The following is a 25,218-nucleotide window of genomic DNA, read 5'->3' as shown; positions in this document are numbered from 1 at the left end:
ATGCCCCTGGACAAGGAGAACAGCTATGCTCCCACTCAAGATATTCATGACCTTGTCTGGACTAACAAGGATGATTATGAGAGAACTGGTTATCTGTGAAATAGTTTGCTTGGTTTTATGTTGGCCCAGTCTTGTTCGGTGTGAATCAATGAAAGTTAGTCATTGAACATATATACTTGATTTAAAAGTTTACTGAAGTACGTTCTTCCTTAATAAAAAAAAAATGTGGATGTCTTTCAGGAAAGAAATTAATCCCAGTTTATATTTCATATCATGTCACCTTCAAGTACAAATAGCATGGCACCTTAACAACATGCATTCAACATTCATACACAACAGCTCCAGAATTCATTACATGCCATAACAAGTCTCTAAAATACAAAAGATGGCTGGGAACCTTTTTTGCATCTGTACCCGTGGCAGAATAAATAAACATAGCACATTTATCATTTCCCCTCACCCTCCCTCCAGAAAAATTAATACAAAGACTAGACTAACAAATCTCACATTTATGGGAACGTACTTGGTTCCAGACAGGTACCCTCATAATCCCAGCAGCAGTTTTGAAGCTCTTTACAGCCACCATCACACTGGCAGCCCTGCCCCTTTTTATTAAATGGCTCATTACATCTGTTTCTGCAGCTGACTGTAAAGGGAAAAAAAGATGGTTTTAGCACCAAAATTATTCCAATCCTTAAGCATACAACAATGAAATGGAACATGGCCAGGAGCCTAGAGTCAGAATGTTCTGAATAATTGTCAAAAACTATTTCCCAAATCACTTGTCAACATATTTAGTAAAATTAATAATATAAGCTTATTTCCATCAAAGTTGGGAGATGTCCACACAAAACTTTGTGTGTGCGTATGTAAAATTAGGATAATTATAAAAATAAAAATAATATGAATATCATGATGAATAATGACATGGGGAAAATATGTGAAATTCAGACCACGTAAACAGGCCTTGTAAACTTAAAATTGAAAGTAAAAAAATATTTTAAACTATTAATTTTAAAGTTATATAAAGAGATACAGTCATATATGTTCACAAAGAACTCTGTGCCAAAACACCTGTCTTGAATCCTCCCTTCTAAAGGTCCCTGAGGGTTTTGGCTTCAATCCTCTGAATGTGCTTAACATTATGCATTTCTCCCAAAGTCTGAGTAAACAGGTAGTCCTTGCAACATGCCTTTAACTTAAGCGCAACAAATTCAGGCATTTTGGTCCAAAGGAAGAGAGGGTTCCTGTGGCAAAGTATACTACCCTTTTAAAATACAATCTGAAACTTACAGGCAAGACATCCCTGGCAGAGCCCAGGAGCACGCTGCCCAGCTCTTGGAGCTGGACTATATGAACAGGAAAAGCAAGTTCTTCAGATGAGAGGGACCAGAAGCTACGTTGGCAGCTATAAACTGCAGGTTCCCTTTCCCCACACACCCACACCCTGCCCCACAGGCACCAGGATGCTAGCCTGATCTGGGCTCTAGAGATTTTGTTTTCTGACTCTGAGTTTGTTTGCTCTGAGGCAAGGGCCTTATGAACTTCCTTAAACTGCTCCTCCCCTGACTTGATGCCTAAGGGAAAGGGGAAAAGCTTGCCTGCCACCTAGAACAATAAGAGAATTAGGAACTCTACTCATGGATTCATAGATATTAAGGTCAGAAGGGACCATTATGATCATCTAGTCTGACCTCCTGCACAATGCAGGCCACAGAATCTCACCCACCCACTCCTGCAATAAACCTCTCACCTATGTCTGAGCTATTGAAGTCCTCAAATCATGGTTTAAAGACTTCAAGGTACAGAGAATCCTCCAGCAAGTGACCCGTGCCCCATGCTACAGAGGAAGGCGAAAACCCCCCAGGGCCTCTTCCAATCTGCCCTGGAGGAAAATTCCTTCCCGACCCCAAATATGGCGATCAGCTGAAACCCTGAGCATGTGGGCAAAATTCACCAGCCAGATATCCAGGAAAGAATTCTCTGTAGTAACTCAGATCCCACCCCATCTAACATCCCATCACAGGCCATTGGGCCTATTTACCATGAATAGTTAAAGATTAATTAATTGCCAAAATCATGTTATCCCATCATACCATCTCCTCCATAAACTTATGGAGTTTAATCTTGAAGCCAGATAGGTCTTTTGCCCCCACTGCTTCCCTTGGAAGGCTATTCCAGAACTTCACTCCTCTGATGGTTAGAAACCTTCATCTAATTTCAAGTCTAAACTTCCCGATGGCCAGTTTATATCCATTTGTTCTTGTGTCCACACTGGTACTGATCTTAAATAATTCCTCTCCCTCTCCGGTATTTATCCCTCTGATATATTTATAGAGAGTAATCATATCTCACCTCAACCTTCTTTTGGTTAGGCTAAACAACCCAAGCTCCTTGAGTTTCCTTTCATAAGACAGGTTTTCCATTCCTCGGATCACCCTAGTAGCCCTTCTCTGTACCTGTTCCAGTTTGAATTCATCCTTCTTAAACATGGGAGACCAGAACTGGGGCAGGATCAGTTTGGAGGTCTTCTTAAAGGGGACTCTTTCTTAAAAATTAGTTTGCCCTTCCCCTTTCTCAGATCCTATCCAGTCCTAAAATTAAGTTTGGAGGTTTGAGTGCCTTTAGTCACCAAAGCTATGGCAATAACACACAGGGAGAGAGTTCTCTCACACTGTGAAGCCCCAAGCCATTTAGGGCTTTATAAGTCAAGCCCAACTTCATCTGGAACCAAAAAGGTAGCCAATAAAAAGCATGCACCTGTAAATGTATTGTAGATACAGATCAGAGCATTTGTACCTCAAAGTGTCATATTTGAACCAGCAATTTATGACGTAGACGTGCAACTACCCAGATTTACAGTTCCACCACATTTGCAAAAATGCAGGTGCACATTTTGCAAATGTACACTTCTCTATTCCCCATCACTGACAATTTGTCAAGTGTTTTCTAGTTGAGTTCTAGTCTGTTAAAAGAGGGTTTGGCTGCTGCTGATTTTAATGGATGTATTTACATTCACCCAATATGAAAAGGTAATCCTACCTTGTTTTCCTACATGAATAATCCATTGAATGTCTGACCTTGTTCTTGGGACTTTCAACCACCCTAAATTGTGAAGAAGGGTGGAATGGACCTAACTGAATTTAAGTTATTTTGCATTTAACATGCTGAGTCTCAGGGTATGTCTACACTGCACAGTTAATCTGGGTTTATCTGGTTTTAGCCCAACCCCCCTACCATCCACACAGAAAAATCTCTGACCCAGGTTTGGAGGTGCTTTAAGCCCAGCTTGTTTACCTAGCTGAGGTGTGTGGGTTAGAGCCCAAGTTGGGTTCTACTCTAACTTGGGCTGGCACCTGCTCACTGTGCAATGAGATGCCAGCAAAACCACTTGAGTGTTAACAGTCCTCCACTGCCCTTCCCACAATTCTCCCTGAAGGACAAACAAGCTTTCCAACAAGAGACTGAGAAAGACTCCTAGAGTTTCTCACAACAAAGAACCATGGCATATGCCCCCAGACACACACGGACAAGTGCAGCGACAGTTAGGACATAGTAATGCAAATATGGCTTTGCTGTGTTAGTGCTCACACCCAGGCTAGACTAACCCAAATGCCAGTCACCAGGTTAACTGTGCAGTGTAGATATAGCCTAAATCAGGAGCAGTGTCATCCTTTTTTTCTATTTGAAATGCAAGTTTTCATACTCTTAACAATATTAAATTCCTTTTTATTATTTGTTTAGAGACTATATAATGGAACAATAGAATATTCAGGTGCAGAAATCTAATTATATTTTTCAAAAACTTGAGATATTGCAGAATTATTATGGGAGCTATCCTGAAATTTACTCTGAATACTTAAGTTTATCCCATAGGATCAAAGTCATTTTCATAAGATTTAATATCTCTGACTTTGTACTGCAACTGCTTGCTATTGTGTTACTATTTCATAAGCTAGGCCAGTCATAATGAAAGAAGTAAGAGTAAATGGGCTTGATTCACAATTGCCCTGCAGCTTGCAGTCAAATACACCAGGGCAAAGTGATTATAAAAGATGGTATTCTGATCTGCTAACATTTTACACCACTTTGCATTAATTTTGTGCAGGCATAATTGATTCCTCAGGGTGGAAAGCAATGGCGAATCAGGCTCTACATGTCCATAAATGATACATGGCAAGTTGAGAATACATCATACTATTTGGTTAAGAGTCACTGAAGAGTAACTACAGTTCATCGTCATAGTTACAAAGAATATCACAAGACTCCAGAAGAAGGAAACAAGCAAGAAAAATAATGAGTGGGGAAGAGTAGGAAAACAAGTTTAACACATTAATATAGATACCATAAGAATGAGGAAAAAACATTTCATCATCATTCTGTGGCTGCACAGATAGAATTTGTTTTAAATGAATCTATCCAATTGTTGACATTTCACTGAGCCGGTTGGGACATTTTTGACAAAATAAAATGTCATCAAAGTAAGTTGTTTTGTCAAAGCCAAAATGTTTTATGGAGGCATATCAGTTTCAGCAAAGTTTTTGTGTGAAAGGGCCTTTTTTGGATCAAGAATTCTCTGGTCACTTCTGACAAAAGAGAGACCGAATTGAAAAGCTCAGGCTTTCAATCTGAAAACAGATGTTTCAATGTATTTCCATTTTCCAAAAGCATTCCAAAGGTTTTGATTTTGTTCCAGTGCAGAATGAAAACAAATTTTGAAACCTCAAGAAATGCCATGAAATGGAATTGTTGTCCTCCAGACAGCATTGCATTCTACACTGCATTCTAACTAGACTAGTTCTCATTAGTAATTAGAGCTGATCAAAAATCAGAATTTCCATCATATGGGAAATTCGGACATTTCAATATGTTTTTGTATTGAATCAGGATGAAAAGTCTAAATAGCAAATTTTCTCATGGAATGGAAAGTTCAGACAAGTGTCAGTTGGGAACTGCTGTATACTTACTTGGCCCATCATCCTCAGATCTTAATCCAGACTATCTTTCATAATGCAGCATGATAATGTGACTCACATACTGGCCAAATTTTTTAAAGCTGTCCACCAATTTTGGCGGCTTTCTTTTTATGTTGCGCACCCTGAGAAACCTAGGGCCTAATTTTCACAAGTGTTGAGCACCCACGGTTTATTTTTAGTGAAATTATAAGTCATCCTCTGTTTAAATGCTTTGCTGGATGGAAGTGTAAATTAACACTGTACTGAAAATATTGTAAACGTACCTTGTACTTGGTCTTCATGTTTTAGTCCTAGTCCCAAGCCTAGTCCAAGTGATATAACCACCAAAGAGACTAAAAGAACCTGTCACAAAAAAGTCATATACTGTGAGGTATTTCATTTGCAGGTGACACAAAAATTGGGGGAGTGGTAAATAATGAAGAGGACAGGTCACTGATTCAGAGCGATCTGGATCACTTGGTAAACTGGGCACAAGCAAACAATATGCATTTTAATATAGCTAAATGTAAGTGTTGTAGCCCATAGAGCCAGCGTAGCCCTTTATTTTACTCAGCAGTAACACAAGGAACCTACAGTCCTGTATCCTATGTAAGGCATTGGCTTAAGTAAGTAGAACAAAAAATGTAGGCCATACTTACAGAATGGGGGACTTTATGCTGGGAAGCAGTGACTCTGAAAAAGATTAGGGGGTTGTGGTGGATAATCAGCTGAACATGACCGCCCAGTGCAATGCTGTGACCAAAGGAGCTAATGCAATCTTGGGTTCCATAAACAGGAAACTCTTAAGTAAGATTAGAGAGGTTATTATACTTCTGTATTTGGCCTTGTGTGTCCGGTATTGGAATATTGTGTCCAGGACTGGTGCCCACAATTCAAGAAGGATGTGTGAGGGATTGGGGGTCTCAGAGCCAGGCCCGCAGCTCCCCAGGCAGTGCTCAAACCATGGCTGCCACCTGGCAGCTATCTGGAACCTGTGGAGAAAGGGACTGGTGGAGCTTTAGCTCACCAAGAGCTTTGCTCATGAAACTCCTGACTGGGGAAGATGTCCAGCCCCACTGATTAGCTCAAATGCACTACATAAGCCAAAAGGAAGGTGTCTGAGTAGCTATATGAATTTTTGGCTGGCTGCTATTGTGGACTCTGCCTACTCACCTGATTTCTGAGCCCTGCCTTCCAGCCAGTTCTTGCATCCCAGCTATTCTAAACCTCCTTTTCTCAGATCCCTGTCTGCTCTCAGTTCCTGCTTTCCCATCTCACTCCAGGACCGTGCTCCTACACACTACCCCGACTCAGACTCCAGCTCTGACCTTTGTCTTGGCACATGACTCTGTATCCAGCTCTGCCCCTAGCACTGGTTTCTGGCGTCCAACTCTAACCATTAGGCATAACTGCCCATGCTTTGGTACTTACACAATGTTGATAAACTGGAGAGGGTTCAGAGAAGAGCCACATGAATGATTAAAGGATTAGAAAACATGCCTTACAGTGATAGACTCAAAGAGCTCAATCTATTTGAAAAGTCATGGAAGATGGGAGAGATTCCAGAAGACTGGAAAATGACACTATATTTGCCCATCTATAAAAAGGGAAATAAGGACAATCCGGGGAATTACAGACCAGGCAGCTTAATGTCTGTACCTGGAAAGATAATGGACCAAATTAAGCAATCAATTTGCAAAGATTTAGAAGATAATAATGTAATAAGTAACAGTCAGCATGGATTTCTCAAGAACAAATCATGCCAAACCAACCTGATAGCTTTCTTTGACAGGGTAATAAGACTTGTAGATGGGGGGAAGCAGTAGACATGGTATAGCCTAACTTTAGTAAAGCTTTTGAAATTGTCTTGCATGACCTCCAATAAACAAACTAGGGAAATGCAACCTAGATGGAGCTACTATAAAATGGATACAAAACTGGTTGGAAAACCATTCCCAGAGAGTAGTTATCAGTGGTTCACAGTCATGCTGGTAGGACATAATGAGTGGGGTCCTGCAGGAATCAGTTCTGGGTCCGGTTCTGTTCAATATTTTCATCAATGATTTAAATAATGGCATACAGAGAACCCTGATAAAGTTTGCAGATGATACCAAACTGGGAGGGGGTTGCAAGTGCTTTGGAGGATAGGATTAAAATTCAAAATGATCTGGACAAACTGGAGAAATGATCTGAAATAAATAGATGAAATTCAATAAGGACAAATGCAAAGTACTCCACTTAGGAAGGAACACTCAGTTGCACACATACTAAATGGGAAATGACTGCCTAGGAAGGAGTACCGTGGAAAGGGATCTGGGGGGCATAGTGGACCACAAGCTAAATATGAGTCAACAGTGTAACACTGTTGCAAAAAAAGCGAACATCATTCTGCGATGTATTAGCAGGAGTTGTTGTAAGCAAGACACGAGAAGTAATTCTTTTGCTCTATTCCACACTGATAGCCTCAACTGGAGTATTGTGTCCAGTTCTGGGTGCCACGTTTCAGGAAAGATGTGGACAAACTGGAGAAAGTCCAGAGAAGAGCAACAAAAATGATTAAAGGTCTAGAAAACATGTCCTAAAAGGGAAGATTGAAAAAATTGGGTTTGTTTAATCTGGAAGAGAGAGACTGAGAGGGGACATGATAACAGTTTTCAAGTATGTAAAAGATTAGAAGAATTGTTCTTCTTAGCCTCTGAGGATAGGACAAGAAGCAATGGGCTTAAATTGAAGCAAAGGAGGTTTATGTTGGATATTAGGAAAAACTTCCTAACTGTCAGGATGGTTAAGCACTGTAATAAATTGCCTAAGGAAGTTGTGGAATCTCCATAATTCGAGATTTTTAAGAGCAGGTTAGACAAACATCTGTCAGGAATGGTCTAGATAATATTTGGTCCTGCCATGAATGCAAGGGACCATACTAGATGACCTCTCGAGGTCCCTTCAAGTCCTATGATTCAGCTTAACAAAGAGAAGGTTAAAGGGTGATTTGATTACAGTCTATAAATACCTACATGGGAAACAAATATTTAATAATGGGCTTCAATCTAGTAGAGAGAGGTATAACAGGATCCAGTGGCTGGAAGTTAAAACTAGAGAAATTCATACAGGAAATTAAGAGTATGTTTTTAACAGTGACAGCAATTAACCATTGAAACAAATAATCAAGGGTGATGGTGGATTCTCCATCACTGACACTTTTTAAAACAAGACTCGATGTTTTCAAAGATATGCTCTAGGAATTATTTTGGGAAAGTTCTATGGCCTGGGTTATACAGACTGGATGATCACAATGGTCCCTTCTGGCCTTGGAATCTTTGAACTTTATCACATATGCTGTACATCAGTAGTATCTATGAATGCTAACAAATGAAAAAATTGGGGAGATCCTGAGTTGAGAGGTGTGAGAGTGTCTGTAGTTATAAGCGTAAAAGTAAAATTTGTGATGTGCTGCTTATATTTTAGCAAGAAGCTACCACAAAATTTTGTCCCCTTTAATCTGTGAGTAATCCCATGTGGTAAGCAGGGATGTATTTGCTTGCAGAGGGGGGAGGGACCAGTGAATCTATTAATTTGCTTTCCACTTAAAAAAAAGCTTCCTCATAACCAAGGAGGGAGGCAGCACTTGATAAAATACTTATGTTAAGCACATTTTCCTTGAAGTGATTACACTTTGATCTTAAGAAGTACAGCATATATTGATAATGTAGCATGCAGTTCACCTTGCATAATTTGAAAAAGTTGTATTTTAATCACGTCTCTTAGCATAGGTAAAAGATTTTAAACCATGATCAAATAAAAAAAAATCACTATTTTCCTCAATACCAAAATTCTATTCTCTCAGCCATAATCTCTAGAACCCAAGTTCCCCCCTCCCTTCCTTGAAATAGCTGGGGCGGGGGAAGATACATCTGAGAGCTTTCCCAGTGGGTCATCAACACAAGGCTCAGGGGAACGAAGGATGAAAATAAATTCCAGAGTCTGGGAGACCTCACTTAGAATGCCCTGCCATCAATCCCCTAATATAACCAAGAGGACTAATGGCTCAAATTAATTGCAACTATAGAAAAAAAAATTAAGATGCAGTCTGAAAAGTAGACAGGAGTAGGCACAAAACCTCTTAAAGATTTCTAGATGATTATTAATTATTATTATTTGTATTATCATTGTGCCTAAGAGCCCCAGTCAGAAACCAAGACCCCATTGTGCTAAGCGCTGTACAAACATGTACGTTTCAACTGACAAATATTTGATAACGAGTACTTATAATGAAATACAGATGTTCTTTACATGCCTCACATGGGAAATCTCAATTAATAAACAGGCAACTACTTTCTCTGCCAGAAGCAATTTCCTAGTGTAGCCCGACACAGAGCATATTGTGGTAATCCATTCACAGGGATAACCCTGGTGAGGTCTGCTCTGCAACCACATCAGCATGTGATTTAGGGGTTAGGGAGAAAGCTAGAGAGGCTTGTGGGTGTTTGGTAGGCAAAAAGAGAAGACTCGGTGCAGCTAAAGATACATGCTGGTTGACAGCCACAAGTGAGAAGCTACAGTTCCTTTCCCTCAGCCTAATCTGCAATCAGGACACACAGTCTCCTTACCTACCCGAAGTAGAGACACAATGCAGACCTGTTAAGTCTCCCATTTTCTCCATGAGACTATTTCAGGTCCCCTTCCCAGGCTCCTGAGCTGGAAGCTTCATCTCTCAAGGTAACAAGGAGACTCAATAGGAAATAGCAGTTGGAGCATCTCACTTTACACCCTTCCCTCAGTAATAGACTGCAGCAACTTAGCTGAGAATGGCCATAGAAACTAGGAGCCAGAAGAAGAAACTAAGGAGGATGCTCATATCTGATATGACACAAACAAATGAGCCCTCTCTGGCTTCTGTTCCTCCCCCTCCCAGCTGTGGCCCTTTCCCCACCTGCATCTGCCCTAACACCCCACAACAGGGTTCATCTCAGAGGCTCCTTTCCAGCCTCAACTGCTGCCAAGCTCCATGTAATCAGGTTCAGAGGGGTAGCTGCTGTGTCTCTCCTACTCTCCAGCTCTGTGCTCCTGCCTTTGCAAGCTCACAAGCTGCAAGCTAATGGTAGCAGTTCTTCTTTCTATCCCTTTCCTTGTTTCAAGATGCTGGGGACCACTGCTGGGTTAAGGGAAGTAGATGCTTCTCTAGTGCCCCAGAGGAAAAATGCCCAAAGGAGCGACTGAAGAAAGAAGGGTGGAAAGAGAGAAGTGCATGGAAAATAATTTCCCAAAGGGGAATTTAAAGCCTTCATCAGAGGCAGTGTCATCTCTTATGCCACACAGGAGTAATCAAACGCCTTAAATTGCGAAAGAGTTGTGCCTATGGATACAACAGCTAGCAAGGCACGACTAAGGTTATGGAATGAAAGACTGGGTGCAGTCAGATGCACTGAAATAGATCTGGAACCCCAGGAGGACCTTCCCAGAAGGGCCGACACAGGCTGGTCAATGTGGTGATGCCTGAACCACCCATGCAAGCAAACTGGTAGATCAAAAACTAATATGATCAAATGAGGAGACTCTAATGACACGAATATATGCCAGTGCGGTGAGGTGCAGACCATGGAGCACCTGCTCGTTTGCTGACTCTTTGGGGAGACCTATATGAAGGAGGACCTCGCTGCAGCAATGGATAGGACCATCACTTGTGCACAGTTCTGAAAAATTATCTAGTTTTTGACAAGGACACGAGAATCAAAAGCTTCCATCTTTAAAAAGAAATGGAGAGAACATAGAATTGATACCCATTTGAAGAAAATTAAGACCTTGGATGTAGCTTATGCTTCTGCCCCCTCCCCAGAGAAGCTCAGAACCCTCATCAATCTAAGCAACAAACTGTCCCAAAAGGTTGAATTTCCTTTATTCTGTTTGAAGCAAAACTACTGGAAATCTGGCAAGAGAGCGGGCAAGCTGTTTGCATACAGACTTAAGCAAAAGGCTAACAGAAATAAGATTGCTACTATCATGAATAGCAGCAATAAATTATCTACAACACAGTTAGATATTAATAAACAAAATGTCAATGATCTCTGACTCTCAGAAGAAACTTTTAGATGCCCCTCTAGAAATCATGAAACTGATAGGCTATAAAAGAAACAAAGGTCGTAAAGACTCCTGACGGGTTCCCAACTGAATTTTACAAAAAGTTCTGTGAAACTTTAATACCTAGATTATTGAATATGTCCAATGAGGCCAAGAATGAGCAAACTCTCCCACCTACTCTAAGAGAAGCTGTAATTTCAGTTATTCCTGAACCTGGGAAAGACCTTGGACTAAGCAGTAATTACAGGCCAATTTCTTTAATCAATTGTGGCACTAAGATTCTCATTAAAACTCTTGATATGCAGCTGGACAAAGTCCTCTAACACATCATACAGATAAATCAGGCAGGCTTCCTTCGTGATAGACATAGCTTAGATAATTTGCATCAACTGATTGACATTATCAGTGCTCTGAGAGATTCCAAAGAACCCTTAGCTGTCATTTCCTTAGCTGCCAAAAAGGCCTTTGACCACATAGGCTGGAACTAACTTTTTCATGTGTTAGCAAAATTTGGTTTTGGTAAACAATTTATAGCTTGGATTCAGCTTTTATGCTCTATCACAGCTTTCAGGGTAGTTGCCAATAGTATTATTTCTACCCCATTTCCATGACAGAGAGGTAAATGTTTTCGCTTTAGAACCCATAGACATTGCCACCCAAGCAAATCATGGCATCTAGGTGGTCAAACAGATGCAGATGATGCTCTTGTAGATGTATCTAAGCCCAAGGTTACCGTTCCTAACCTTTGAACCACTATTAATATGTTTGGACTCCTCTCAGGATAGAAAATTTCTTGAGGTAAATCAGAAATCTTAGTCATTAACAAATATGCCCATAAAGGCCTTTTCTCGAATTGGGATTTCCAATAGCAGTCCTCTTATATGAAATATTTAGGAATACTGATTCCCAGTAATATTCAAGACATCCCTAACATAAATATAGAACCAATTATTGCACAAGTGGCTAACAATTTGGGGAGATGGAGTTCATTAACCCTCAGTTTGTGGGGTAAAATTAATATACTGAAGATGAATGTCCTTCCTAGAATTTTGTATGTCCTGACAGGTCTCCCTATTTCTATTCCTCAAACTTACTTTAAGAAATTCAACAATATTTTCAGAATGTTCCTTTGGGGCGCAGGTAAGAAACCTAGACTGGCTCTGAACAAATTACAGCTTCCCCTTTCTCTGTGAGGATTTTGTCTTCCCAACTTGGAAAATTATCTTATCTCCTCTATATTGAGCCAGTCATCTTTGTGGCTATTAAATATGACCACACAGACCCACTTTGGGTTCAGATTGAATGAGAACTGGTATATCTTCTCTCCCTTTTAGGCATGGTAGGGTTAAATTATTATAGATTTGATGGCTCCAGAGCTCCCACAATAATAGCTGTAAGGCAAAACCTTCATGTGGAGGGATTGGATGGACAGAGAAATAATGATTATCACAGCTAATTGACAATGATAAATTAAACCATAGATCTTCAGCAACAATTTGGCATGCCCTGCTCTGGAGCATGGAAATACTCCAGTTAAAGCATTTACTCACAAATGTACTTGAATTGGATGCATTGGGAGCTCCATATCCTCCAGAACTTTTATTATTTTGGAGGAAACTTCCTGGAGTCACTTGGCCAGTGGGATACTTTGATGATTTTCTGGCCCCAAAACCTCTGCCAAAGATTGATAACTTGAGAGTTGCTTGGAATAGAGATTTGAATACACAACTACCTCTAACCTAGTGAAATACAATTATTCCTAATGTTAGAAAGCAACTATAGCCCTGAGCAGGGCTGGCCTTACCATGAGGCGAACTGAGGTGGCCACCTCAGGTGCCAGACTGTGTGCGGGAGAGCCACCACTAGGAACCAGAGTGTAGAAAATTGTGCCTGCTGCTAGTGCATATGTATTCTCTATGCCCTAGATGCACAGAGATAGTGGAGTGCTGTGCTAGAGGAAGGAGGGCACAAGAGACATAACAGGCAGGCAGGAGAAAAGGTGAGAGGAGCTGATATCTTCCCTCACTCAGGCCCTGCTACCAGCCTGCTTATTTGTCCCTTTCAATTGAGTGTTGAGAGCCACTATAGCTGGCACAGAACAGCAGTCATGAATGAAAGAAGAAAACGCCCCTCTGGGGCAGCATTCAGAAAAAAAAGAAAGCAAAGGAAGCTTTTCCATCTAAGCAGGAAGGAGTTCTCCTGAGATACATAGACACAAATGTTCACGGTGAGACTTCCGGCCCCAGTGAGGATGTGAGTGGTGAGAAGATGCCTGATCTTCCAGTTAGTCAGAATGCAGGTGACCTGGCAGCTGACCTGCAGCATCCATATCTCCATCTCAAATGGATGTAACCATGCACATTCCTGAAGAAAAATGTAGATCAGAGAAGAGTGTGGTGGAGGCGCAAGAAACAGCAGCTGCTGAGTTTTGTTCCTTAAGTCCAGATGATCCAGGACTGTGGACCCACTTGAGCAGTAGCCTGAGGGACTTCCTTGTGCTGCATGGGCCACAGCAAGTGAAAAACTTCATGTTCCCCAAAGACAATGAAAATAGAAGCTTCCATCCAACAAATTACTGGCATGAAATCCCCAATAGTGACAAAGTGGAGAAGCCATGGCTTATGTACTCAAAAACCCAGAATGCTGGATACTGTTTTTGTTGCAAACTCTTCCAGTCTAATGTTCCAGCCACATTGGGTTCTACAGGAACAAAGGACTGGCAAAATCTGGCTAGAAATCTGGTATGCCATCAGAAGGCAGCAAATCACCAGAGAGCATTCCATAGGTGGAAAGAGCTTGAGATGAGACTAAGGTTAAAGGCCACCATAGATGATCAGCATCAAAAGAAGATTGCATCAGAGTCTCTTTACTGGCAAAATGTTCTGAAAAGGCTCATTGCCATTGTGAGAATGCTTGCTACCCAAAACTTAGCACTGTGTGGCACTTCAGATCAGCTGTATGTGCCAAACAATGGAAACTTCCTTAAAACTGTGGAGCTGATGGCTGAGTTTGAGGCTGTACTCCAGGAGAATCTAAGAAGAGTCACAACCCAAGAAATGTACACACACCACTACCTTGGAAAAACAATTCAAAATGAGATCATACAGTTACCGGCAACAGAAGTCAAACAGAAGATTGTGGCAGATCTAAAGTCAGCAAGATATTACTCTGTTATTCTGGACTGCACACCTGACATCAGCCATACGGAACAAATAACTTTAATGGTGCGTTTTGTAACAACAACAGAACCTAGTGAAAATGTCCCTGCAACGGTGACTGTCAGAGAGCATTTTCTAGAATTTATTGACATCGATGATACTACAGGAGCTGGTCTGACAAATGTGCTTCTTAAAAAGCTGGAAGATATGGGAATTGCGATAGCTGACATGAGAGGTCAAGGCTACGATAATGGTGCCAACATAAGAGGAAAAAACAGAGGAGTGCAGACATGGATCCGAGAGTTAAACCCTCGAGGTTTTTTTGTCCCATGCAATTCTCATTCATTGAACTTGATGGTCAGTGATGCAGCATCAGCTTCTAGTGAAGCTGCTGAATTTTTTTAATGTAATTCAAAGCATCTATGTATTTTTCTCTGAATCAACTCATTGATGGCAAATTTTGAAGCAACATCTGGGAACATCCTCTCTGACACTGAAACCACTGAGTGCCACACAATGGGAAAGTCAAGTGGAGGTGATAAAGCCTAACAAACACCAAATTGGGAAGATAGATGATGACACAGTTGCCATTATGGAGGATAATGCTATGTCAGGAACTGTTCGTGAGAGAACAGTGGCAGAGCGAAATGGAATCACCAGAAACATACATAACTTCACTGTGTTGTAGCATGACATACTGTTTGAAATAAATGTTGTGAGCAAGAGACTCCAAGGTGTTCACGTTGATATATCTGGAGCAATGGAACAACTGGACAAAGCAAAATCATACCTACAGTTTTACCAGTCAGATGAGGGATTTCAAAACGTTCTGAAGCGTGCACAGAAGATATAGAGGAATTTCACTGAAAGCTATTTTCCCACCCATTCAAGAATACGAGAGTCACTGAAGAAGAAGACATTTTGATTACGAGGCACGGGATAATCCCATAAGAGACCCCAAACAACAATTCAAAGCTGAATTCTTTAACCAGCTGCTAGATTGTGCAATACAGTCAGTTGAAGAATGTTTCATGCAGCTCAAGGAACACAGCAGTATATTTGGGATGTTGTATGATATTCCAAAATACCTCACTCTACCTGAAGAAGACCTACACCAGCAATGTAGGGCACTAGAGACAGTGTTGGCACATGATGACATGCGCGATATTCATGCGAGTGATTTAGGTGATGAACTGAAAGCCCTTTCAGGATACATTTCAGAAGGATCAACTCCAAAGGCTGTTCTGGAACATATGTGCACAAATATGTTCACCACCATCTTTCTAAATGCTTTTGTTGCTCTGCACATACTTCGAACACTTCCTGTAACAGTTGCCAGTGGAGAACACAGCTGCTCCAAGCTGAAGTTAATAAAAACACATCTATTCTCCACAATGACACAGGAGAGGTGGGTCGGCCTTGCAACCATCTCAATAGAGCATGAGCTGGCCCAGACTGTGGACCTTACAGGAAGCAGTTCAAATCTTTGCAGCCAAGAAGGCACGGAAAGCACCACATTGATTATTCATACAGATAAAAATGCCAGTGTTTACTATGCAGACAAGAAAAGTTACATTTGCTGTTCAGGCATTTGAAAGTTAAGTGTTACTTAAAATTTTTGAACAAGGCATTTTAAGTTGTTAGTTCTCCTTTATTGGGGTAAGTAGCAGAGCTGTACCATGAGAGGAGTAGAATAGGAAGAAGGCAGAATTGAGACCTTTCAAAGTTTTGGCCCAAGTGAGAGGGCATGGGGGCGTCATTTGAGCTCCCCGCCTCAGGTGCCAAAATGTTGTGGGCCGGCCCTGGCCCTGAGACTATGGCTTATTCACAAAAAGACACTTTTTTCAAATATGCTGATCCCCCCATAGACTAATGGTAATGGGCCTCATAAATGCTGACGGTTGTTGGAAATGTAGCTCCTTGGTACTACATGAGTTCATATGTTGTGGGAGTACCCTTGTATCAAGAATATCTGGTATGAAGTGGGTCAAAGGGCCAATCTGATATTGGATGCTAAATTACAGCTCTACTCCTTAAACTTTATTTTTAGATACATTCCTAATAGGTGGCGACTACCTGGTAACAAGGCAGCATTCAGACTTTTCTGCATGGCTATGTTCTATTACTGAAGTTTCCAGTGTTATAGATTCCTTCCAGCCTGCTTTTAGAAGTGAGTTTCTTGACTTTTTTGTGGTAGCCGTGTTAGTCTGTATCAGCAAAAATAACGAGGAGTTCTTGTGGCACTTTAGAGACTAACAAATGTATTTGGGCATAAGCTTTCGTGGGTTAGAACCCACTTCATTCTTATGCACAAGGACTCCTTGTTATTTTGACTTTTTTGGTTACAGAGAAAAGCTTGAAAAAGTGCACTGAGCATACCACAAAGCTCAAAAAAAAGGAGAAAACAAATAAGAGCCCCAAATTTATATTTACAAGCCAATCTCATTAGGGAGAAGGGGGAATTGACCCCCTAATACCTTAATATTTGGGCATGACGATATTATCTGCATCTCTATTCTTTGTACTTTTTCCTGTATCTTGGTACAAGGGCATTATTCACCAGTTACTTGACTGTGTTTTCTGATTTGCTAATGAAATATCTGAATACACAGAGACCAAAAATAAACTAAAATAAAAACCACAGCTCCGTTAGCCACTAACGCAAGAAGTTAACGTTTCTCATTTTAAACAAATACGTAACATATAAAGCGCTAAATACATTTTAGGCTCTTAGGATAATACAACAAACATAATAATGTTACAATAAAAGTGAGGTGGTGAATGCACAAGCTTATTTGTTCTGTGTTGCAGTTCATTGAAGCCTGAAGGTTTTGTTTTTGCCATACATAAAAAGAACTGTTCGTGTATTTCAGTAAAGCATGAAGTACAGATTTATACTGATAACAAAATAGCTCTGATATTGTTGAGGCTGCCTGACCAATACTATAAAATTCATAGAGTCCTGCCAGAGAAGTTCATGCATCCGTCCTGTAGAATTCCAATCCCCTTAAGTATAGACTGGACAAGTTTATATAGTTAAATTAAACACGGTGAAACGTCTCTCTAACAAATATCAAGTTTATAATCAATAAGAACAACATTCAGAATTCTGAAAGTCTGAAAGAAACAGAACAGTCACTACTTACGCCACAGAGTATCTTATATTTCAGAAGTGTTTTTTTCTTAACAATTTCCTCTGTTTGTAAACCCATTAACTCCATCTGGCTGCTTTGATGTGCATTTGTTTCTTTGTCAGATAGCATTTTGCTGTGAGTCGTATCTTCTAATATTGCTATAGTCCTTTATCTCCTTTTTCAGTTCAGCTACAGCGAACATTTCATCTTGGCATGAACTGAACACCTGGCACTGTGGTTTCAGGATTTTAATGAGATCAGAGTCCCTGAGTCATAGGGCTGCAGCAAGTCACAATAACAGGGAAACACATTCAGCAGGATCAAAGTGTGAGAAGCATAATCAAGGTCATAGTTTTGGTTTTGTGGCACCTTAGAGACTAACAAATTTATTTGATGCATCCGATGAAGTGAGCTGTAGCTCACGAAAGCTTATGGTCTAATAAATTTGTTAGTCTCTAAGGTGCCACAAGTCCTCCTTTTCTTTTTGCGGATACAGACTAACACAGCTGCTACTCCGAAACAGTTTTGGTTGTGGTCAGTACATGTAGGGTTTTTTGTGTTTTAAAATAAGGAGAGTACTTGAAAATCATAGTTTAGGATTAATTTGTGAGCCAACAGTAAAGCAATCAAATAAAAAATAATACAAGTGAAATTCAAATACTTGATTAAAAGCCTCTCTTCAGTTCAGCATGCCATTCATTATCCTCAAAGTTACATAACAAGTATTAAGCCAAATCCATTATCATATAAGTGGATTTTTGGCTTGGATTCTATACCATATCTTTGTGTCTTTTTTCATGCTAGTCCTTGTGTTTTGAAGTCCTTTCTCTTTCTTCTGTATCAATCCTGCCTTAAAATTCAATTTTTCCATGAAGCCTTCCAGTTAAAATTCATCAGTAATAGAACTGATTGTTTAAAAAAAGACAAACCAGTATTGCCAACTCTAACCATTCCCAAGTGATGAGCAAGACAACAAAAATAATTACATTGACTTAAAAATCATGAGGCTGAGCCCTGGTGCTAGGGGTTCTGCAGGGCTGCAGTGAGGTAGCTCCTCACTTTCAACTACAGTACCCTTTCCATGCCCTTTGGCACCAGCTCCGCCAATTCAGTGCTGGGGAATCCAGCCCTAAGGGGGCCAAGAACAGCATGGTGTAATCTTTCAGGGAGAACCCACCGGTGCATTTGAAAAAGAGAGCAGGTAGCCCCTAAAGGTAGTATGGTGACCTACCACCCCCCGCAAGTCCCCTGTAATTCAAACACTGCTCTCTCCTCCCTCTTTCCTTCCCCTTTTCTCTCCTACACCTTCCTCTGAGCTCCCCTGTGGGCCCTGTCACGCAGCTCCTTAAGAACCTGGTATCACTTCAGCATGCAGGGGCAAAGTACAGTTTGGCCCGGACGCCTCCTCCTCCTACTTCTTCTGCTTCTGGCTTCTAGCACTAAGTTCCATAGCACTTCTGTTAATCCCTACGTCCAGTTAGCCGAAAATTTCAGATATCCCCCTGGCCATTTGTACAAAGAGGAATTTATTGTAGTTCTCATGGTGCAGAAGTCATCTTATTGGACTACTTGCAAGCATTTTAGGAGCAACACAAAACTGTAAAGCTCAAGAGATGGTCTATTATGATGGATACAGAATGATGCTGGTGCATAGTAAGGCATGCACCATAGCAGCATCTGAGTCTGTGGTGCTCACATTTGTCAGAGCAGAGTATGAAGCACCTAACAGCTATTAGAATATTTTTCTTTATAAAATACATGTTCACTTTGTGATGGGTTCGGTCACAGAGACCCCCTTGGGACTGTCACCTGAATGCTGGAATTACCTCTGAGCCCTTTTTCCCTGCCAGCTTGGGACTCCAGAACCCTGCCTTGTTGAGCCAGACACACCTGCCAGCTGCAACACAGACCCAGACTTTAACCAAAAACTGCTCAGCAGGTCACCTATCTCCAGCCCCCAGACACCCAGCTCCCAAAGGAATCCAAACTCCAAATAAATCCATTTTACTCTGTATCCAGATGAAAGCTTATACAGGGCAAACTCATAAATTGTTCATCCTCTATAACACTGATCGAGAGATATGCACAGCTCTTTGCTCCCCCAGGTATTAATCACTTACTCTGGGTTTACTAATAAACAAAAGTGATTTTATTAGGTATAAAAAGTAGGATTCAAGTGGTTTCAAGTAATAACAGACAGAACAAAGAAAGTTACCAAGCAAAATAAAACAAACCACGCAAGTCTAAGCCTAATACATTAAGAAACTGTTTACAGGTAAATCTCACCCTCAGAAATGTTTCAATAAGCTTCTTTCACAGACTAGACTTCTTCCTAGTCTGGGCCCAATTCTTTCCCTGGTTCAATCCTTGTTAGTTCCAGCAGACATCTTAGGTGGAAAGCAGAGGTGTTCTCATGACTGCGCCCCCCCCCCCTGTTCTGTTCCACCCCCTCTTATAGCTTTAGCTCAAGGTGGGAATCTTTTGTCTCTCTGGGTCCCCACCCCTCCTTCTAAATGGAAAAGTACCAGATTTAAGATGGATTCCAGTATCATGTGACCTGGTCACATGTCCTGTGACACCTCATTCTTCATTCTCCAGGTCACATACACAGGAAGGCTTGCAGGTAAATAACCCCATTCACAACCAATTGTTCTAGTCAATGGGAGCCATTAAGATTTTAAGCCACCATTAATGGCCCACACTTTGCATAATTACAGTAGGACCTCAGAGTTATATTTCATATTTCTAGTTTTAGATACAAGAATGATACATACATACAAATAGGATGAACACACTCAGAAGATTTTAAGCCTTGTAATGATACCTTACAAGAGACCTTTTGCATAAAGCATGTTCCAATTACCTTATATTCACATTCATAAGCATATTTACATAAAACATTATGGAGTCAAACGTCACACACTTGTCAACAAATAAAAATATTTGTTCGCATTTATTTTAACCCACCATAACAGGAAAATATGCATATATGTATGCATACAAAGGATGTTGCAGTATGAGAAATAATGTTAGGGGAAAATTTCCATTAGCTGCTATGAGAGATGGCCTGAGAAAGGACTGAAAGACTGAGCCCACTATACATACTGAAAATCAAATATGTTGATCCTTGCTTCATGAACTTACTTGAGGATACCTGCAGCAGGAGAGTCTCACAAGACTCAGACTTGGCAAAAGCCTTCACATGCTTCTGCATCATCTTCAGCAGCAAAGCTATAGAAATAACAGAATCACAGAAATGTAAGGCTGGAAGGGACCTTGAGAGGCCATCTAGTCCAAACCCCTACGCTAAGGCAGAATCAAGTAAATCTAGACCATCTCTGACAGAAGTTTCTCTAAATTGTTCTTAAAAACCTCCAGTGATGGGGATTCCACAACCTCCCTTAGAAGCTTGTTCCAGTACTTAGCTATCTTTATATAGTTAGAAAGTTTTTCCTAATATCTATTGCTCCATTGCAATAGAATGTAACTCCATTGCTGTGGAATAAGCTCATTACTTCTTGTTCTACTTTCAGTATATATGGAGAACAATTGCTCACCGTCGTCTTTAGAACAACCCTTGACAAATTTGAAGTCACTCATCAGGACCACCCCTCAGTTTTCTTTTCTCGAGAATAAGCATACCCCTTTTTTTAACTTTTCCCCAGATCTTTTATCATTTTTGTAACTTTCCTTGGGCCTCTCTCCAATTTGTCCAGATTTTCCTTAATGGGTGGCACCCAAAACAGCAAACAATACTCCAGCTGAGACCTCTCCAATGCTAAGTAGAATGGGACAATTACCTCCCCTGTCTTACGTACAACATCCCTTTACACCCCAGAATGATATTAGCCTTTTTCACATTTGCACCACATTGTTGGCTCATATTCAATTTGTGATTCACTATAACCCCCAGATCCTTTTGAGCAATACTACTCTATAGGAAGTTAAAACCCATTTTTATTAGTGCATTTGATTTGTCCTTAGTAAGTGTAGTAGTGGAGTCCTTTGCACTTGTGTAAGCAAAGTCTGAATGAGCTCTCCCCTGACATCTTGTGGTGAGCTGTGGAAAAAGACTTCAGAAGCTGATCTCGTTTGCATGGACACACCCACCCTGCCTAGGTGCTCAGCATGATGGGATTGCTTGCCCATATGATCACTTGTGGCTGGTGTTGGATCCCCAGTCTCCTTATTATTGGGGCAGAAGTAATAAAGCGTTCTTATCCTTGTTGTGTGAACCAAGGGCAGCAGAACTGTATCTGGCATACCCCCCATGGAGGGACTCACCCTCAACTGAACGGCACCTGTGAGGCAGGGCACATGGGTTCTCAAGCATGATGAGTTGAGAGAGTGTGGGGGACAGGTACTTATACTTGGTGGTGAAGGCCATGTTTAAAAGTCTTAGATGCTATTTGACCCTTCTCTCCATGATATAATAAAAGAGCTAATTTAGACTGAATTGAGAATCTTGTTACATGCTGCAGAACTGAAATCACTGATACCTATGGCTAAGTATTAGACCTACTTTGGGACAGTGTCTCTATTGCAAGAGACTACCCAGTGTGCACCAGCAGTGAGGCTCCCCCACTAACAGCTGAAATCACTGAGAGCTGTGTTAAGTGTGCTTGTGTGTGTGTGTGGGGGGGGACTGAAGACATCTTGGTGAGTGGGCAGCTGGCAGAGAGGTGCAGCTGGTGGAGTCACACACGGCCAGCAGGGAGGGTGGTAGAGAGGCGCAGCAAATGGCCAGAGCAGAGGCATGCAAAAGTGTGGCAATCAGCCGTTGGAGTGATGAGTGAGTGCCCGAGCAGTGCAGCATGTAAGGTGCCTCCTTACCCCCCGTGCCTTCCACACAGGGTGGAAGGTGAACTCTGCAGATGAACCTCTGAACTCTGAGGTTGCACTGGCCAAGGAGTGCACTGTGAGTGGGGTACAGAGAAGGGACGGGCATGTTAAAGGGACTTTTGTGTTGCTGGACTTAAGACCCTGAGGGGAAAAGGACATTGCCCAACTTACTTGGGGGTGGATCTTTTGCTCTTGGTTTGTGTTTATGAACCCTAGTTGTGGTGTTTTCCCAAATTAATGCTGAGTTAACTCCCTCTTTTTATTAAAAGTCTTTGCTACACTCAGACTCAGTGCTTACGAGAGGGGAAGTATTGCCTCTTAGAGGCACTCAGGGGGTTGTGTGTAATTGTCCCAGGTCACTGGTTAGGGGCTCGAGCCAGTTTTGGTTGTATTGTTGAAAAGAAACCCCTAGATACTGAACCCAGCCCTTGTTTCTGCTGGTTCTACCTGGCAGAAAGATTACACTTGTCATAACTGAATTTGATCTTGTTGATTCCTGACCAATTCTCCAATTTCTCAAGGCCATTTGGAATTCTATTCCTCTCTTCCAAAGTGCCTGCAATCTCTCCCAGCTAGATGTCAGCCACAAATTTTATAAGCATACCATCCACTCTATTATCCATGTCATTAACGAAAATGATAAATAGTACCAGGACAGGACAGATCCCTGTGGGACTCCACTAGATATATCCTCCTCATTTGACAGTGAACCACTAATAGAACTACTTTTTAAGTATAGTCTTTCAACCGGTTATGCAGCCACCTTATAAGTAATTTAATCTAGACCACACTTCCCTAGTTTGCTTATGAGAATGGCATGTGAGATTGTATCAAAAGCCTTACTAAAATCAAAATATTTCACAACTACTTCCTCCCCCCCACACACTGATTAGGCCAGTCAACTTGTCAAAGAATTAAATTAGGTTGGTTTGGCATGATTTGTTCTTGACAAATCCATATTGGGTATTACTAGGGGTCTACCAAATTAGTGGCTGTGAAAATCACATCATGGACCGTGAAATCTGGTCTCTTCCATGAGATCTGGTCTCTGACTACCCAGCTCTGAAGGCAGAGTGGAGAGCAGTGGCTACTGGCTGGGCGCCCAGCTCCGAAGGCAGTGCCACTGCCAGCAGTAGCATAGAAGTCAGGGTGGTAATATCATTAATGCACTTTGGTCTAGTCCGTATTGAAACTGAACTAGATCAAAGCGCACTTACTGTTAATGCACATCAGCAGGGTCTGCACAAGCAGTAAATGTGCTGCAGGCTAGTGTTGGGTAGATTCACACCCCAGCTTTCTGTTAAGTAAATTGTCCTGTAGACAAGCCTTAATTTATAAAACTTAAGCACTTAAAATATGGAATTACTAGGCAAAGAAATCATAAAGCTAATACTGCCCACAAAACAAACATAAATTCTTTAACCTGATGCCAAGTAGGTGCTTATGGCCAACAAGGTGTTTAAAAATAAACCGAGTTAACCTCTGCCCTGAAGCATCAGGCTTTATATTCCTTCCAAACGTTTTTCTGTGTGTGTGTTTACAATTATAACTGGATGGCCACATAATCTACATAATGTTCAATCCCTCTTTGAATCCTGCTAAGTTCTAGGCCTCAATGTCATACTATGGCAATACATTCCATAGTCTAAATACTCACTGAGTAGAAAATGTATTTCCTTTTACTGGTTTTCAATTTGCCACCTTTCAGTTTTATTGACCATCCCCTTGTACTTATATTAAGAGAAAGGGTGGACCATAATTCCATATAGAAAGTGGCAAGGTAACAAGGTAATAACCTCACCTGATCCCCCGGGAGTCAGTCTTACAGAAGGAATAGCAGACTACTAAACAAAACCCAAGAAGACACTGGCTTCCTGCTTCTTGAGAACATCCAAGTGCTACTGACAATGCTCCTCTGCTGACAGAAGTAACACATCTAGCCACTGTCAATGTGAAACACATAGAGTACATCTACATTTGAACTGGAAGGTGTGATTCATAACTTAAATAGATGTACCCATGCTACCTCAGCTCAAGCTAGAGCCTAAATGTAGCAGCTCGGGCTAGCCAACCCAAGTACATACCCAGAGGATCACGCAGGAATGCACTTGAAGTGACTAGCCCAAGTGGTTACCCATACCACCACAGACACACTGCTATTTTTAGGCACTAGCTCGAGCACAGCTGTGGGTGAGGTATGCCTCTTCAAGCTGGGAATTACACCCCCAGTTTGAGGTGCAGATGTACCATCAGAACAATAAATAAAGGCACCAGATGGTGGTTCTACCTCAGCAGATGATCACACATTTGCAGAAGCAACGGTTAGGGGCACAAAAGTGGCCATGTGATCAGAAAGCACTTGAGGTTCCAAGGTAGTTATTGAAACCTGTATATATTTAGTTATTTATATTGGTTATTTGGCACCCATTGCTATAGTGTCCAGGCATCTTACAATATTTTAATGTATTTATCCTCACAACACCCCTGTGAGGTAGGAAGGTCCTATTATCTCAATTTTATTTATGGGGAACTAAGGTAAAGTGATTTGCCAAAGGTCAGAAAGGAAGTCCGTGGCAAAGCAGGAATTTGAATATAGGTCTCCTGAGCCCCAGGCTCAGCGGCTGCTCAAGACAATCTGTTGTGCTCCCCTGTTCCTTGACCCCCCATACACACACACACACTTTGTATTTTTTCTGTTCTGCCCCAAATGCTTTCTGTTATCACAGGGGTTCTCAACCCCCTTTGAACCATGCCTCACCTTAGCACCCTGTGACCAGGCACCTCTGGGTACCAAGTGGCTGAAGACACAGAAGGGGTGCATAGGCACTACAGGGATCGCCTGAGTCAGGTACATGCCTCATAATCCACCAACGTGTGGTGTGTGAGGTCTCCACAAAAAGCCAATAGCTCACTGGTCATCATATTTATTATGAAATGTATGGATGGATATTTTTTAAGGAGTTACGTATATATCCTGAAAATTATGTTCTTAACATCTGTGAGTCAGGGCTGGTCACCAGAAGGTGATAAACAGGTTCCTTTCAAGCAGGAGGT

At 41.3% G+C, this 25,218-nt stretch overlaps 1 protein-coding gene across 1 annotated transcript in view; it reads right to left on the bottom strand.

Annotated features, from left to right (window-relative positions):
* ENPP3 (ectonucleotide pyrophosphatase/phosphodiesterase 3) overlaps positions 1–17,531 on the bottom strand; it is an 86,062-nt gene extending 68,531 nt beyond the window's left edge. The window contains exons 1-3 of the mRNA XM_084624368.1: positions 17,335–17,531; positions 5,240–5,318; positions 524–646 (exon numbers count right to left, since the gene is read on the bottom strand). Of these exons, the coding sequence (XP_084480494.1) occupies positions 524–646; positions 5,240–5,318; positions 17,335–17,451 (319 nt within the window). The 5' untranslated portion in view covers positions 17,452–17,531. The remainder of the gene's footprint in view (positions 1–523; positions 647–5,239; positions 5,319–17,334) is intronic.
* Between the last annotated feature and the right edge of the window lie 7,687 nt (positions 17,532–25,218).

Source organism: Lepidochelys olivacea (genome assembly GCF_965140295.1).
Source record: "Lepidochelys olivacea isolate rLepOli2 genome assembly, chromosome: 3".
Lineage (NCBI taxonomy): Eukaryota > Metazoa > Chordata > Testudines > Cheloniidae > Lepidochelys > Lepidochelys olivacea.
Note: the sequence above shows the minus strand (reverse complement) of the source record. Positions and strands in the feature narration are given on the sequence as shown.